This window comes from Sorghum bicolor, chromosome 10, assembly GCF_000003195.3.
Source record: "Sorghum bicolor cultivar BTx623 chromosome 10, Sorghum_bicolor_NCBIv3, whole genome shotgun sequence".
In the NCBI taxonomy this organism is placed as follows: domain Eukaryota; kingdom Viridiplantae; phylum Streptophyta; class Magnoliopsida; order Poales; family Poaceae; genus Sorghum; species Sorghum bicolor.
In genome coordinates, this window is record NC_012879.2 from 58,099,906 (window position 1) to 58,118,490 (window position 18,585).

Sequence of the window (18,585 nt, forward strand, 5' to 3'; positions counted from 1 at the left end):
GCACACAACAACAAAAGATGATGGATGGCACGTGGGGTGGGGCCAGCAGCCGGCTAGGACCAGCGGCAAGACTAGCGACGATTAATGGCAAGCACCAATATAGTGGCACCTCTTGTTTTGGCATAACAACTTTTTAAATCCTTCGAATTGAAAAAAAAGGACCTTTAAATTGTTCATGATGCAGTCATGTCGATCGACCAAGTAGCACAAAGTGTGACTTTTAACTAGGGTGAACACAAATTAAGGACTCACATAAGTACTGTGTAACACTTGCAAACTGTTTGGCCCGGCAGCGACCATGCGTAATCCCTATAAAAATAAACCCCACTATACTCTCTAGCCAATGGCGAAGCTAGAACAAATTCGAGAAGGGTGCGGCTGCCTTATAGATACATAGATTTGAATCATAATCATGGTGGAATTTTAACCCTATTCATTGATATTTAAAATTCTAGTGGGTGCATCCGCATCCACCATCTTATAGGTGGCTTCGCCACGGTCTCTAGCACCTCCTTGAGCCACATCAACATCTAGTTCTCCTATTTGTTGCCGCATGTAAGTGCCCACTTATAGTGGATATAGGGCCTGTTTAGATCCCAAATCTTTATATCCCAAACCTTTTGGTTGTAAACTTTACATTCCAAATAGGTGTTTAGATGCTTCCCAAATTTTTTGGTCTGCAACACACAAGACACGGGTCTCTAAGCAAGTTTACACAGTTTTGGGGCTCTAAGGTCCCAAATTCTAAATCTTTACACCCCAAGTTTTACAGCCTCTGTTTAGATCCATTCTTCCAAAAAGTGCTTATTTTTTTCCAAAAGTTTTGGCTGTTTGGCTACATCTAAACAAGGCCATAGTGACCATGCACGCATACTGCTAGTATTATTCTCTCACGTGACTTCATCTCTTGCTCTTTGAAAACTGACTACTAATAATCAAGCTATATATAGATGATTCGTAGACTACAGTAAGGAATATTGATACTCCTCCTTCATACATGCGGCAATGCGCAGAGAATTCTCCTAGTATTCCGCTAAATCAATGTGCAAAGCAACCTTATATAGTACCCAATCCATCTTTTTCCGGCTCAAGTTGTCTTGACGGCTTCAGCAAAGAAAAGACAACTCCTCAATACTCTTGCCCATTTTATTATTCCTGCAACAATATACATCACAACGGCATTCATCATTGCAAGTTGCAACAAAGTCAAAGCTAGGCATAGCAAAGAGATAAGTTGCTAATGAGAAGAGAAATAAATCGGACATCATATTTCTTATTAACCTTGGGTGTTAAGTACTTCAGTGCAACCTTGCGAGCTTCAATAAGCAGAAAAATATATACAGCTGCACGTTCAAAGCCATACTGGAGCATCGTAGTCACCTTCTGTTGAAGCTAATAGAAGTGATGATGCACAAGGGTTAGTAATTAATAATATCATTGAGACAACAAATTCGGTTAAAGATGATGGCAAGTAAATCTATGGACAAAGATGCACCTTTTGTTCCGTAATCCTTGCAACTTCATCTTCCAAATTATTCATCTTTTTATAAAACACTCGGGAATATGTATCCATAGCATGGGTGATTTTGTTTTTCAAATGACCATCTTTGAGCTTAGTCACGGTATCTTGAACTAAGATATGACAAATTGCCCCCAAGCCTCTAAGAGCACCAAGAAACGAGAGAGTCGTGGTTTCTGTCCCGATCTTCTTGTGGTAAGCATCACCGGCAACATTATAAAGTATAGCTGCATATGTCCTAACCATCTATATTATAGAGATAAGAAGATCATTAAGTTCATTCACAAGTGTTATCTAAAGTGGCATGAACCTGGCAGTGAAGGTTACCTGATCTATTGTATGTCGAGAAAATTCTATTGTACCAGGGCCATCATGTGCAATATCCTAGGTAGTTTTAAAACAATCGATGGATGTGGCAAGTTAAGAAAATAAAAATAATTATTGCATACTGTGCCCTATAAATATTATAAAGGAGCAAAAAAATATAGTTGGACACTTAGGCCCGCTTACCATGACCTTGGAAGCCAAATCCAAACCTTCCTTTGCTCTTAAGCAAACTGCTTCTGCCACTACCCTTTCATCAAAACTCTACAGCAGATAAACAAAGAGGAAAAGATAATGAGATATCTAGTATTTGGAGACTCGCTCGACCTTGCTCTACAAACATGTCTTAAATCCAATACGTAAAGAATGCTAATGACATCATCAGATCCAAAAAAAAAACTTAGCGCGATTCGTTTTCAACATTATTGAACAATTAAAGTTTTATATACTAGTAGTGTAGTAGTAGTAGTAGAAACAAAGGAGTTTGTCGAACTTGTTCCAACGTGATTGAGAATTTGAGATACAAACATAATTATAGGGTGTGTTTGGTTGTATGGACTAAAGTTTAATAGGTGTCACATTATATGTTATATGAGATAGTCCGATACTAATAGAAAAGCAAATTAAATTATAGACTCCGCTAGTACTCCGCGAGAGAAATTTATTATGCCTAATTAATTCATCATTAGCATATATTACTGTAGCAATTAATGTCTAATCAATGAATTAATTAGATTTAAAAAATCATCTCATAAATTAGTCTCTAACTATATTTTTTTAGTTTTACAAATAGTTTAGTATTTAATACTCTTTATGCATGTATCAAACATCCAATTTAATAAGAACTAAAGTTTTAGCGGTAGTAATAAAGGACCTCACCCGACCGTCAGCTGAACGACCCAAGTTCATCCAGTAGTCAGAAATTTGTTCCTTCTCTTTAAGGAACATATCAGGAGGCTCCCGCTGTGATATACGTACAAAACAGTGACATGCATGCATCAGAGTTAATAATAACAAAGTCCAATACTCCAAACAACGAGTATTTTTTTATTCTGAATATTCTGATGATTGGTACCACAAAAAAAACTAACAATACGAAATTACTAGTGGTTGATAACCATCGCCGCAAAAAAAAAAAAAAAGCCTAACAATACCAAAACAGTGACATGCATGCACATCAGACCTAACAATACACATAACCATCGCCAGAAACACTTACCACGCCTATAGCAGCTAAAAGTGCCTTTTTCTTGTTGAGCAACTCCTCCACCAAGGGGTGGTTCTGCAGGTCCGGCACTCCAAACAAACGGAAAATTAAGATAAGTTCTAGCACTCCAAGAGAGAGATGATGATCCATATCTGTTCTGTACGTACAGCTCAGCTCTTGTTAATTACCTTTTCGGGATCGTGGTTCTCTGCAGGCTCCGGATCTGGCTCATTCAGACCATCGTCGTCGACACGCTTCTCGCAGTGGGAGCGAAACGAGTCGCGCCGCGTGCGGGCCTGCAACTTAACCGGCGCCGGCGAGGGGCCTCGCCGGCCCAGCGGATTCATGGCCACGTGGAACGGCCGCGAGATACGGGACGCGGCGGCGGCCACGGCCGCGGGGGGACGCGCGCGCAGCGGGAGCGCGGCCATGCCTTGTTACGTGTGAATTTTCGAGATCAGAGATCGACAAGGCCGGGGAGAACAAACACACCGAGTTTACTTTGAAAAACTTTGGTCTCTCTATATATATATATATAATTCAACCTTGGCGCAGTCTAATCAAAATTCCAACTCTCAGTAGGTAACACAAGTTTTAACTTGATAAGAACTCGATCTCTCTATATATATCAACAAAAAACTTATATTATCAAAAAGATGCTCATGGACCCTCCTCAATACTGCCCTTCTCTGTCTTCCTCTCCGGGGTTGCAAAGTCATTCTCAAATAAATATAATTGCAGCCAAGGTCTCTGCATCTAATACGTTTGATTGAGCACCAAATCTAGCTTCCCCAAAGTCTGAGCAATGCCATTTGCATGGGCTGGTTTCTCCGCGGATAGCTTCCCCACCACGTGGATTTCTTTATCCTTGAGGTCTTGTCTAGATGTTGTCGGATTCACTTAAATCCATATGTATTGATGTGAGTTAGGATATAATTTAATTTAAGTTCCACTCCTCAACACATGTGGATTGATGTGAATCCAATAACATCCCAACAAAGCCTAAGGTTTGTTCCAGCCCATTATGTTCGCTAAACGACCGGCTGCGTGCTCTAATCCTACTGTGTCTTGCCGGATCGAGGGACTGTGTCCAAATCCGAGCACCCATGCATCATAATCAATCAATCAAAAGCAAGTATTATTCATTCATCCATCAACCAAAACAAGTGTGGATCATCCTACTTTCCCACACTTGTAATAATGTAAGCGCAAATTAGAATGCACCAAGCTGCTGCGAACAAGACATGCATATCTTCTGCTTTGTTCAGCGACCTACGGCTTTCTAACATCCTATATGTTTCTGGCTAGTCACGATGCAGACTCTATCATAAAGTCTAAAGTTATTTATTACCTCGAATAATATGGATTTAAAGTCTAAATAAGACTTCGAGTTTTATTTTTTTTTCTACCTCCTTTTTCTACCTCGAACAAGGACACTCACGGCACTCACAATGCAAGACTCTATCATAGGGTCCAAGACAATTAATTACATATTATTTATGGTACTTTGCTGATGTGGCAGCATATTTATTGAAAAAAGATGTAGAAAAAATAAGACTTCAACTCTTATTTAGACTCTAAGTCTACATTGTTCGAGGTGATAAATAACTTTAGACTCTATGATAGAGTCTATATTGTGAGTGCCCTCACAATTTATCACAGAGTCCAAGACAATGAATTGCATAGTCCCTCCATATACAAAAACAAGGTCGTTTAGAACAGGATTTAGCATATCAAAGAGTGATTAGTTAGGGTAAAGTTTTTCCTGTTTGCACCTTCACGTGCATTCTTTTCGAGAAAGTTTCACAGACTAACTAGCTAGCGCCTCGAGGTGGGAGGCTAGCGAGTAGGGTTCAACTCCCCTTGACCCTAAATATTTTTGGCCAAATATTACATGGAGAGTTTTTGCATGGCACTGTTTCGTCGTGGAGCCTGAGCGCGTATATTTTCGTCGTTGGCACCTTTTTTCGGCTCTAGGAAGTTCTGGTGCTTTTTTTCGGCTGGCGGTGCAGACATTTGGGCTACCAAAGGTGTAGTATTTGTGCGCTTGCATACTGCTCTCTTGTAACCACCTTTGCTTCATGAAACCGAAGCTACTCTTGCTGCACCAAATAATTAGAGTGATGCTAGTTAGCTTAATTAGTAGAGAAATCCTTGTAAAAGTAAATGAGAACTCAAGCTTGTTATCTTTCTGCTGGTTTGGTGTCGTCCTCCTTCGCGGCAGCTGCGGCGTCATCCTCCTTCGCGGCTGCTGCGGCTTTGACGTCGGCCTTCGCGGCTGCTAGCTCGCCGAGCATCTTGATCACGTGTTCAGGTAACACGATAGAATTTCCACGGATCACGAGATTGTTTAGATCGGGAATAAAAAGCTCGTAGTCGAACTCGTTTTGGTCGTATAGCCAGGCGCGGATTTAATACTCTCTGTGGATGAGACCGCAGCGAGAACATAGCCAAAACAGCGAGTGCGCACGATCCCATGATTCGCGGTTCTCATGAACGCGATGACAGCAAGGGCATAGAAAAGCTCCCGGCGGCTAGATTTCCGGCACCATCTCAGAGTCCGTCGCGACGGAGTCTGGCACCATCTCCGAGTCTAGCGCGATGGAGTCCGGCACCTCTTGCGATGCGATGGAGTCTGGCACGGACTCGAGCAGTGAGTCTGGGGCGATCTCCATGGTCGGCGAGCGGCGTGGCGAGCCTGAGCGTGAGCGGCGCGGCGAGCGGGGCGAGCGAGATGAAGCCTTGCGCGCTACAGACCGGCGAGTGTGAGCGGCGGCGCGGCAAGCACGCCGGCAAGCACGCGAGGTGGGAGCCTGGCGAGTTAGCGGCGAGCACTACCGATCGAGAGTGTGTATGGTGGCCACTACTAGCGAGAGGGAGTATGGCGGCCAGCATCAGCTCCACACGCCTTTAAGACGTCCAACCTCCTACGCACACAGAGAGGGCGGCCATCGCACGCGCGGCGAGAATCGAGGTAATCGTCCACGCACGGCGGGGAGTAAATGTGCGCCGCGATCGATGAGGTAGGGGCAAAGAAGTCCAGGGGAGGGGCTCCAGCGCTACAACGACGTTTTTTTCCACAATCCCGTTTCGAGCCAGGACGACGTTCTTTTTTATATAGAGCGAGTATTATTTATGATATTTTGCTGATGTGGCAGCATGTTTATTGAAAAAAGAGGTAGAAAAAATAAGGCTTCAAATCTTATTAAATTCTAGGTCCATATTTTTTGAGGTGATAAATAACTTTAGACTCTATAATAAAGTCTGCATTATTAGTGCCTAACTTCACAAGAAGCTAAATCAGAAACCGCGTCACAAACAAGCATCACTGTAGTTAATTATCTCTCGGCATGCAAAAGCTGAATCAAAATCAGTACCTGCCATGCATGGAGGCCACCTAAACCCTAAAACCCGAAACAAACTATCGAGCATTTCAGAGTAGTATAAAAATTGACGAGCCACTGCTCGCTGACAGACACACCAGCAATTGCAATTCAGAGACACTCTTCGTCGCCTTCTCCTTCCGCTTTCCACAATCTCACGAGCTTGGTTGTGGCTGTGGGTCGCAATGAGTCCGCCGCGCTCCGCTGCACCGGCCGCGGCGCTGCTCGTGCTGACGGTGGCACTGGCCGCGGCGGCGGCGCCGCTGGAGCGGGCGGACGACACGAGGTGCGGCGTATGTACGAGGCGTGGAAGTCGAAGCACGGCCGGCGGCCGCCCTGCGACATCAGCTCCGACGGCCGGCTGCGGCTGGAGGTGTTCCGTGACAACCTGGGGTACATCGACGCGCACAACGCGGAGGCGGACGCCGGGCTGCACACCTTCCGCCTCGGCCTCACCCCCTTCGCCGACCTCACCATGGACGAGTTCCGCGCCCACGCGCTCGGCTTCCTCAACTCCACTCTGCCCCGCGCGTCGCCAGCGACCGCTACCTGCCCCGCGCCGGCGATGACCTCCCCGACGCCGTCGACTGGCGCCAGCAGGGCGCCGTCACCGGGGTCCAGAACCAGCTGGACTGCGGTTCGTACTGAGTCTCGATCCATGCTTGCCAGGCTAGTAATTAAGTTCTTTGGTAGTAGTATAGTACAAGGATTTGCACTGATGATGATCTCTGGCGTGTGTGTTGCCGTGAGGGATGATGCATGCAGGTGGGTGCTGGGCGTTCTCGGCGGTGGCAGCCATGGAGGGGATCAACAAGATCGTGACGAACAACCTCATATCGCTGTCGGAGCAGGAGCTGATTGACTGCGACACTGAGGACTACGGCTGCAACGGCGGGCAGATTCCAGTTCGTCATCAACAATGGCGGCATCGACACAGTGGCCACTATCCCTTCGTCGGAACTGACATGCATGGCTTGCGATGCCATCCGGGTTAGCACTCATCTCATCTCATGATTAAATCTCTGCATCAACAATATGCGTACATTGGTGGTGACGGAGCAGGCCGGTTTGCATTTTATTCAATGCACATGCAGGAAAACAGAAAGGTTGTGTCCATAGATTCATACGAGAATGTGCCGGCCAACAACGAGAAGGCTCTGCAGAAGGCGGTGGCGAACCAGCCGGTTAGCGTCGCCATTGATGCCGGCGGTCTTGCATTCCAGCTAGCTCTACAGCTCGGTAAGCATGAGAGTGAGAGCAGCAGCAGGATTTGTTCTTCGTTCTGGAACTGTTCTTCCCCGATTAATCTTTCGTGCGCTGCGTACAACCTGCGGGGTGAAGCTGGACCACGGCGTGACGGCGGTGGGCTACGGCAGCGACAACGGCGAGGACTTCTGGATCGTCAAGAACTCGTGGGGAGGGGAGCAGATTGGGGGGAGGGCGGCTCCATCCGCATGGCGCGAAACGTGTTTCTGCCCATGGGCAAGTGCGGCATCGCCATGGACGCGTCGTACGTACCCGGTGAAGAATGGCCCCAATGCAACCCGACGGCTGAGCCGGAGATCAAGATGGTTCGTGCTTATTATTATTAGGCAGGCTCCTGACCACCGATTTGACATTTGCATGCCAGTGTGGTGTAAGAGTGTTAATTTGTTTACACGTTTGTTGTTGTGAGTTGTGATGGAAATGGTCTCATATTGAACTTTAATTATTTATTTATATGTACCACCGAAAATAAACTATGAATAAATTATCACTTATATCCTATATATATTTCAAGTATCTGTTTTTTTTTGTTCAGACAATATATAATTCTGTCATCGTTTAGCTATTGAAAAAATAAATTATATATCTCGTGTAAGTTGTCTTTATAATTATACTGCTAGTCGGTTGCGTAAGATTGTTGCTTCAAAATTCAGACATCTGAAACATAGAAACTCTCATAAATTATGTATAAATAATTAAAAATTGCACAAGAAAATTTTGAGAACATTCCTCACAATGTAAGCCATTTGTTAGTTTTCGTAGAGGAAACAATATGCAAGCCAATAAATAAAACTTATTCTCACCGGACCAGCTTATAAATTGCGTACACATATCAAGATTCACGCTTTATATTTTTTAACTAATAATTTTTACTATTATAATACAAACTTGATAGGGTTCAATTTATAATAAAATATACTATCCAATAATCATAATATTATATAAACAATAAAATATAAAATAAATAAATGATCAAAGTATCACTTGGAGACTAACATGTTAAACGTCTTAGGCTAATCCTAATGCTAGAAACGCAACTAGATTCTACGTCTATCAAATCATGTAAACACTACATATATAAATTATATTTTTTATTGGGTAGTTTCATTAATCAAATTTTGTCCATTCATATGTCTTCTCTCTTCATTATCTACCCGTCATATCTCTTCATATCTTAATTTCCATGTATACATAGTTTATTTATCTAAGACACCATTTCCTTCTCTCTCTTTTTTGATTCCAATGATACATTACTATTTTTGCTTAGTTGGCACTCTAATTAATGAACATAAAAATTATTCTAGTTTGTGATCAGGAGTGCCTTAGGACAGTCTTAGTGGGAGTTCACCAGAGTTTTCATTTATATTTATTAAGCCATCACATAAGCATTTTTTTATGATGTGGTAACATTTTTAAGAAGGGAGAGAAGAAGTGTGTTTTATACGGATAAAACCCTCTTGGCTCGGTTACCAACTCAATATGAGTCATGAAAATAAACGTCTATGAAATAAAAGAATGAAAATATGTATTGAGAGTGATGATTTCATCCATGTTTCATTGCATTCTATGATTTCATCCACAATAAATGAGAATGGCCTTTTAAACTACTTCAGAGGCAATACATGATAAGGCACCACATCATATATATATATATATACTATAGTATCAAGGATACCATATTGTATGATAAGTATTACTATATATATGTTAGGAAGAAACACCCTCTATACTGTATAGTATCATTCTCCAATATCCAAGATAATTAATTTGTTGTGATGTCATGTCTATGAGAGTGGACGCAGGACTAGGAGGAAAGAGCTAAAAACTTGATAAGGTGAGGGCTGGGTCATGGTGAGACGAGGCCTTGGATAGCACAACTTGCCTGAGATAGCTAAGGATCGACCCTTGTTGCATTAGAGCATCTCCAACAACTTGATAAAATTCACTTGTTAAATATTGGGTTATAGCAAGTTGCAAATTAGTTTGGCAAGGGAAAAAAAGATGTGTTTCCAACAAATTGCTATTCTCATTTGGTAAAATTGAAAACTAGACTCATCTTTCTCCACAAACCGGTACTGGCCGTGAGTGGCCGCGTCTCCTGCTTGTTCGCGTGTGTGGCCACGACTCCTGCATGTTCACGTGCGTGGCCGCCGCCACCGCCGTTCGGTACTCTCCATCACTACTAGAAAACGGAGTATCCTTGAGGGCCAGCAATTTCCTTGAGGGGTGAAATTAAACCCCCAAGGATATACAATTACCTTGAGGGTTGTATAAAACCCCCAAGAAAATGCATATTCTTGAGTGCTAAACCAAACCGCCAAGTTAAATCTATATTTCCTTGAGTGCTAGTTGAAACCGCCAAGGTAATTCTATGTTTCCTTGAGTGTTATTATAAACCACCAAAGGTAATTCACATTTCCTTGGGCGTAACTAGAAACCACCAAGGAAGTTCTATTTTCTTTGGGTGTAAACCCTCAAGTAAATTATTGTAGCTGCCAAGGTGCCAAGGAAAAAACAGTTTATAGTCATATTTCTCTTAACCACCGATATAGTGAACTCATTGCATTCTTGTTAGTTAGACATTGCATTTTATAGACATAAACGCTCCATTGACATGTTTGGAAAATGATATATAATTTTTGTTAGTAAATTAATCCATTAAAAGTTATAATTTTGTGTTGTTATGCATTAGAGAATGCATATACTAGCACTTAGCTTGAGATGCCTGCTTATTTTAAAGCCAAAAAGTAACATAATATCGTATGGAGGCAAAGATTATATCAAAGTTATAGAGCCCGAAGAGATATACAACATCTTAGTCGATGAAATTTTCATTTGAAATTATTTGAGGTCCATAAAATATGTTTTAAATTATTAGAACTTTAAACTTTAAATTTTTTGAATCTTTCAAATGACCTTAGATAGAGATACAACCTAAACCAAAGTTATAGTACTCGATGAGATATAAAACTTTATAATACAAACTTTTTTCATTTGAAATCATTTAGGTTCTCAAATATTCATTACAAGATCCACTAAAGTAAAAACAAAAAGAAAGAAACATTCACTTAGTCACAAAAGACTTCATGGTGTAGTGGTAAGTTAGTTTCACATGGAACATCAAGTCCTGAGTTCGATTCTCAGCTTTAACGAATATGATATTGTTTCTCTTTTTTTCATGGATATCCTTGAGGGTCATCGGCACTCAAGAAAACATCTATCCTTGGGTGTTTTTACATTTTCTTGGGTGCCATCGGCACTCAAGGAAACCTATATCCTTGGGTGTTTTTACATTTTCTTGAGTGTCATTGGCACTCAAGGAAACCTATATCCTTGGGTGTCGTTACATTTTCTTGACGATGTTAAAAATCTGACCACTAATTCATTTTCTTGACGGTTTAACCCTCAAGAAATTGATTTGTGGCGGCCAGCACTCAAGAAAATAGTATTTCCTTGTCTCTCTACCCTTGGCGGCCATTCCTTGAGTGCTAGCCGCCAATATTGATTTTCTTGGCGGTTTTAGGGGTTTCCTTGAGGGTTTTTGACCCTTAAGGGTATTCAGTTTTGTGGTAGTGCATCCTCAACGTCGTTCTCAGGTAAACCTCTCCCGCTCCTTCGCAGCGCCGCTCCCGCCGCCGCCCAAGCAGACCACGATCCCGCCGCTCAAACTCGTCTGGCTCTCCTCCCACCGCTACACGCTCCCCAAGTTCAAGGCCAAGGCCGACGCTTCCTGGAAGGCGCTGCTCGCGTGCCTCAGCGTCCCCGCCACCAAGCAGCTCTCGCCACTCGATGTCGAGGCGCTCTTCTGGCGCTCATCCGCCGACCGCCCTGTCATCGTGGAGTACGCCAGCGACATGCCTGGCTCCAGGTTCGCCCCCTGCGCCGCACGCCCGACGCAGCTGCCCGCGGCGAACGTGGGCGAGACGGCGTGGAACATGCGCGGCGTGGCAAGGAGCCCCACCTCTTTGCCGCGCTTCGTGCGGGAGGAGGTGCGTGTGTGCCCACGGCAGTGTATTTCGCGAGGGAGAGGGATTTTGCGCGCGCCGGAGACAGCGCAGTCGCCGTCGCGGAAGAAATTTTCGCGATTCGCAGTCGAAGCCGCGCGCGGATATATCCGCGTGCCACACCTCTGGATAGCAACTTGAGAAATATAGCAAGTGTATTTGAGGAATTGTTGGAGGAGAATTTTTGTGGTTTTGTCAAATTTATAAAGATAGCAAGTTCATTTAAGGAGTTGTTAGAGATGCTCTTAATGTGAGCACATATTCGTGCTTACCATATGTTACATATATGGGCATGCATGGCAAGCTGAGTATCATGTTGTGTTGTGACTGCATAATTTGATGGGGGTGTTTCGTGATGAGGGGTAAGTAACAAGATGCTAGTACTCTTGTGTTTCATGACCATTCATTAGATGATTTAGACAAATGTGGAAAAGGTTAAAACAATGAGGCCTTGTTTAGTTCCTTCTCAAACCCAAAATTTTTCAAGATTCTCTATGACATTGAATCTTTGGACACATGCATAGAGTATTAAATATAGATAAAAAAACAAAAACTAATTACACAGTTTGCCTCTAATTTGCGAGACGAATCTTTTAAGTCTAGTTAGTCTATAATTAAATAATATTTGTCACATATAAGTGAAAGTGCTACAGTACTCAGGCCTTGTTTAGTTCGCAAAATTTTTTGATTTTGGCTACTGTAGTAATTTTGTTTTTATTTGACAAATTTTGTCCAAACAAGGAGTAACTAGGCTCAAAAGATTCATCTCACAAATTACAGGTAAACTGTGCAATTAGTTTTTGTTTTCATCTATATTTAATGCTCCATGCATGCGACCAAAGATTCGATGTGACGGAGAATCTTGAAAATTTTTGCGAACTAAACAAGGCCTCATTTCCCTAAAATTTTTGAAACTAAACAAGGCCTGAGTTACCTCTTATGGACTGACAAAAGTCATATGAGTGGTGGTCTGGCTCTCATGTTAGAAAAGTTGTACCTTTTTGCAACATATTGACAATCATTTTAAAATCATGTGTAGGGATAAAAACGGATCGGATACGGACGGATATCACCGATATTATATTTGTTTTCATATTTCTGGTCGGATTCGGATTCGAATACGGATAATATCAATCATGTCGGATAAGATATGATTGGATGTCGACATCATAAATATACGATTTAAGTATTCGGATACGGATACGGTATCAGATGTTAAACATTCAAACTCGGATACGGACAGATCTAAACCTCTCTAAACGAATTCGGTCTCGAATACGATCGGAAAATATCTGTACCGTTTTCATCCCTAATCATGTGCTTTTGGTTATAAGAAAGCACATGATTTTGTGTTTTGCCAACTCCCAAAATAATATGTCAAGTAAAAAAGAAGTCTTCAAGAGTTTGCTATTTTTAACTTGCCATAACCAAAAAAAAGAAGGCTCATTTTTTTACCAGTCAACAGTACATCGCGACTCCTATCCTTCACGCAAGATTGACACCGCCGGCCATTTGCTCCACCGCCATCTGCTCCCTGTGCTGCAACGTATCTTCCCTCTGTCGGCCATGGGTTATATTTTATTGTGATAGACATGAGCTAGGCCTTGTTTAGTTCCAAAATATTTTGCAAAATTGACACTGTAGCTTTTTCGTTTGTATTTGACAAATATTGTCCAATCATGGACTAACTAGGCTCAAAAGATTCGTCTCGTCAATTTCGACCAAACTGTGCAATTAGTTTTTATTTTTGTCTATATTTAATACTTTATGCATGTGTCTAAAGATTCGATGTGACGGAGAATCTGAAAAATTTTGCAAAATTTTTTGGAACCAAACAAGACCCTAGTAGCATTCAGTACCACTAGCTATAGCAGGATTTTATTCACGAATCACGAAGAAGAGTAGACACTCAATGTCCTTTCAGCAGGAGACAAGGACCTGCAATAGCAGTCGGCTTGGATTAAATTAAGCGTCACGAAGGAGCAGACAACCGTCGTTTTCATGTAGCAGGAGCATCACTCACGCGCGCAAGAAACTCCGATGCAGATGTGCGTGCGCGTGCGGAGGGGAAGGATGTCAGGTTCCCAAAACTGCCAAGTTGATTTGTCAATCTAGGTCTTGTTTAGTTTCAAAAAATTTTGCAAAATAGAAATAGTAGCGCTTTCGTTTGTATTTGACAAATATTATCCAATCATGAACTAACTAGGCTCAAAAGATTCGTCTCGTCAATTCCGACCAAACTGTGCAATTAGTTTTTATTTTCGTCTATATTTAATACTTCATGCATGCGTCTAAAGATTTGATGTGACAGAGAATCTGAAAAAATTTGCAAAATTTTTTGGGAACTAAACAAGGCCCTATTGGAGAGCAAAAATTTTTATTTTGCTAAATTTTCAAGGATAGCAACCTTATTTAGCAAAATCTTGGAGATGCTCAATCTATCATTGTCCTTAACGTACCGTTGTCATGTTGCTGAACTCATGAAAGATCGAGCTCACGCGCGCCTCTTTAGTTTACACATGTGTAAATGCTCATGCTGAATCTATATAGAGTGTACAAGTAGTGTTAGGCTCAATTTACTTCATGAACTTGTTTACCTTGCTAAATCTATATACATAGTACTTCTTTGCGTATTTTTTTAGGTATAAGAGTGTAAGCCTATATTTGCAATCTTATCGTTAATCTGTTATTCCAATTAAACAGACGCCGATATATGAGTGCTTCTACGGCCATGTTCGGGGTGGGAGTAGAGTTTGTCCCGGTCTCAATAGAGTTTCATGCACATTAAATATGTTGATGTGACTCTGTATTAATGAAGAGATATGATAAGAGTTTTATGGAAGTACACTGTTTCTAAAATATAGATGTGTTGGAAACTGGGACACGAAACTCCCATTAATAAGGATGGTCTAAGCAACTCCAACAGTTTTGCAAATAGGTTTGGGATTTTTGTTTTTTGTCAAAACTCTCAAAATCTTCTATCGAACAGTTTGGCAATTGGGTTTGACATTTATAGCAAGTTGGCAAATTCTTCTCCTTTCTTGGCATTTATGCACACTTAGAATAGGCTTGACATTCTGCATGCATGTGCTTTCATAGCAAGCTGACAACTTGATGATTCTTTGTTGATCTTCAGAACCAGTAGAATTTTGTTTTTGTCAAGTCAAAATTGTCAAACACTTGGAGATGTCCTTTTTGTTCCCTCCCCATATCGTTTTGGGAGTTGGCAAATAACAAAATTTGTCAAACAAAATTTGCAAAACTGTTGGAGTTGCTCTTAGTACTAGCACAGATGGTACGAATCCAGAGATGAGCAGATTAATTAAGTTATTAATCTGAGATTAATAAAAAAACATTCAAGGTCCGTTTGCAATGTAGGAATTTCGTAGGAATCACGCAAGAATTTTAAGAATCAGTTTAATTTTACAGAAAAGAAAAACACAGGACCAGGATTTTTTTTCCCGGTATTTCAAACAGGCCCTCGATACAACGGTATATATCCCCCTCATGAATACTTTGAATTAAGCATGCCTTGCACGTTGTGCTCTAAAAAAAGTGCAGGGAAGCTGTGGCCTGGCGGTCTCGTAGAGAAGTAATAAGGCGTCGGCGAAATAAATTGACGACACACCGTGCTGGTCCTCCGGCCGGGTTCTTCGCCGGCCGTTGGAGCCCAATTTCTGCCGTGCGCGCGTGGGGCGTGACTGCCTGCACCTGCTGGCTGCAGTGAAAACGGTTCCGGTGTCCCGCGTCCGGCGCCCCCGGTTTAGGACGAAAAGCATCGCACTGGGGACTAAAAAATCGGAAAGCAAGCTCAGCTTGAGGGGTGAATGGGGGTGCCATATTCCATCGTGCGTTCACTAAAAACGACCGGCTGTATACATGCGTGCTCTAATCCGATCACCCATGCATCATTGCATTGGAGGCCCCTGTTACCTAAGCTAGCTATCCGTTTTGTAAACTCTAATCCGATCACCCATCATTTGCATTGGGGGTTAAATGATCATTTAGACAAACAGTACACTGTACACGTTCAGTTGTATCCATTGTGTCATCATAGTTGGGCTCTTGGCATGCATGCATGTGGCGGCAGCCCTTTGTTTAATGCATGCATGCATAATGCATGGCGGCAGCCCTCTGTTTAAGACAGGTCTCTCAAGGAACAATTTCTTCTTTTAGTGTAAGTGGTGGGCCCGGGTGACCTAGCTCGTTGCTTCACATGGCTATAAATTGATACCTCGTTCCACAGGCTAAGCCAAACCCACACTGCACTGAGACACACACATATACTTCACATATTCTCTCCTGACAATCTCTCGCCCAGCTCAAGTGCTCAACACCAACTCGAAGGATCGCCATGCGTCCACCACGCTTCCTAGTGCCCACCACGGCGCTGCTTGCGCTCGCCGTTGCACTGTCACTGGCCGCCGCCGCCGCCGACGCGGCCCGCCACTCCTACGCCATCGTTCCGGCGCCCGTGGAGCGGGCGGACGACGAGGTGCGGCGTATGTACGAGGCGTGGAAGTCGGAGCACGGCCACGGCCACGGCTCCGACGACCGGCTGCGTCTGGAGGTGTTCCGCGACAACCTGCGGTACATCGACGCGCACAACGCGGAGGCGGACGCCGGGCTGCACACCTTCCGCCTCGGCCTCACCCCCTTCGCCGACCTCACCCTCGAGGAGTACCGCGGCCGCGCCCTCGGCTTCCGCGCCCGCCGCGGCGGCGCGAGCAGGGTCGGGAGCGGCAGCAGTTACCGTCCCCGCCCCCGCGGCGGCGACCTCCCCGACGCCATCGACTGGCGCGAGCTTGGCGCCGTCACCGGGGTCAAGAACCAAGAACAATGCGGTGCGTACACTCGGCGGCCGGTGCCATGCACGCGTGCAAGCTCAACTGTGGGTCGTTCTTATATATATATATATATATAGAGAGAGAGAGAGAGAGAGTTTGCAGTTAGTTATCTGATGATGATCATCTCTGGGCCGGCGCCTCCGGCCGGCCGGCCGTCGTCGGGCATGCATATGTTGCAGGTGGATGCTGGGCGTTCTCGGCAGTGGCAGCCATCGAGGGGATCAACGAGATCGTGACAGGCAACCTCGTGTCGCTGTCGGAGCAGGAGATCATTGACTGCGACACCCAGGACGGCGGCTGCAACGGCGGGGAGATGCAAAACGCTTTCCAGTTCGTCATCAACAACGGTGGCATTGACACCGAGGCCGACTACCCCTACCTCGGAACTGACGCCGCCTGTGATGCCAACCGGGTCGGTACTCATGAGGGTTTGCAAAAATTTTCAAGATTCTCCGTCACATCGAATTTTTGGTCGTATACATGGAGCATTAAATATAGATAAAAATAAAAACTAATTGCACACTTTACCTATAATTTGTGAGATGAATCTTTTAAGCTTAGTTACTCCATAATTAGACAATGTTTGTCAAATAAAAACGAAAGTGCTACAATAACCAAAACACAAAAAATTTGCAAACTAAACAAGGCCTCAGTACTATGCCGCCAAAAGATGCTGCAGTAGGAGTATCTACAATTCAATCAGTACTGACTGATTGTAATGGAGAGATTTGCATGCATTGTTCAATTAATTAATTGCAGGTAAATGAAAGGGTGGTGACCATTGACGGCTTCGTGAGTGTGGCCACCGAGAATGAGACAGCGTTGCAGGAGGCGGTGGCGAACCAGCCTGTGAGTGTCGCAATCGACGCAAGCGGACGTAAATTCCAGCACTACACCTCGGTAAGCATCATCGATGACGAATTGACGATCAAACGTGTGCCAAGATCAGATCATCGATCAGATGGAGGTGTTATCAATTAATTTCTGGCCATGAACGAACTGCATGCTGTCTTTAATTACAATCGTACGTGCATGCGCATTAATTCAGGGCATCTTCAACGGGCCATGCGGGACGCAGCTAGACCATGGCGTCACGGCGGTGGGCTACGGCAGCGAGAACGGCAAGGACTACTGGATCGTGAAGAATTCGTGGAGCAGCAGCTGGGGTGAGGCCGGCTACATCCGCATCAGGCGCAACGTCGCCGCGGCCACCGGCAAGTGCGGCATCGCCATGGACGCGTCCTACCCGGTGAAGAGCAGCTCCAACCCGGCAGGGATGGCTGTGCTGAAAATGGTTGCTTAATTAGGCCTTAGGCTGGCAGCCGACTGAACTGAAGTTACTCGTCTCCACTATAGTGTGTTGTTCTTAGTTGTGTGATGAATGACGATGCATGGTCTAGTTTAACTTTATATATATGTGTATCACCGGAAGAAATAATTAAGTTAGTCCTCATAATAAATTTGTGATGTGTGATAAGTTAATAACTTATTATTGTAATAAAACTTCTGTCTTTTTAGTAACCATGGATTATCATTCCGTTTTGCATGGTTTTATCGATCTTTTTTTTTAAAAAAAAAAAAGGCAACAAGAGGTTTGTTGCAGATATATATTAGAAGGTAGAGTATGGTAAAAGAGAAACGCGCTCGTACATGCTCCAGACTGCTAAACAGCCTAGCCATTTTACCAAACTCACCTTTAGAAAACACTCTAGAATTAGTGTTATTATATTCATGTGGCTCTTATATACAATATAGACTATAGACTGCAGCAAGACTACAACTACGAGGATGGAGAAAAATTATTTTTACGTGTTATGCGAATTGCGAAAGAAATTTGGAGACCTCCCTCCACCTATTCATCGAGTGTCCGTTCACGCGAACTGTCTAGAAGTTGGTGCCAGTTTGGAGCAACTGTCTATGCCCGTCGAAATGGACCGAGCACAATCAAATGGAAGATTATTGGTTTCTAGAATTGAGTAATAAGGGGAACATGCCCTCGCTCTCCTATCCGTTGGATTCGCTTTGAGAAGTGTTC

The 18,585-nt window shown here is 43.6% G+C and overlaps 1 protein-coding gene and 1 pseudogene across 1 annotated transcript; both read left to right on the forward strand.

Annotated features, from left to right (window-relative positions):
- LOC8065101 lies at positions 6,619-14,351 on the forward strand (annotated as a pseudogene).
- Positions 15,986-18,062, forward strand: LOC8063784 (ervatamin-B). The gene is made up of 4 exons (XM_002437445.2): positions 15,986-16,547; positions 16,730-16,962; positions 17,310-17,450; positions 17,599-18,062. Exons 1-4 carry the CDS (start codon positions 16,058-16,060, stop codon positions 17,851-17,853), a joined length of 1,119 nt encoding a protein of 372 aa, XP_002437490.1. The 5' UTR covers positions 15,986-16,057; the 3' UTR covers positions 17,854-18,062.

What these genes read in the sequence shown, in the direction of transcription:
- LOC8063784 (XM_002437445.2), top strand. Translation starts at nt 16,058, where the DNA reads ATGCGTCCACCACGCTTCCTAGTGCCCACCACGGCGCTGCTTGCGCTC. An exon ending in CAAGAACCAAGAACAATGCG is followed by an intron (nt 16,548 to 16,729) that starts GTGCGTACACTC and finishes CATATGTTGCAG; the next exon opens with GTGGATGCTGGGCGTTCTCG. An exon ending in AATTCCAGCACTACACCTCG is followed by an intron (nt 17,451 to 17,598) that starts GTAAGCATCATC and finishes GCATTAATTCAG; the next exon opens with GGCATCTTCAACGGGCCATG.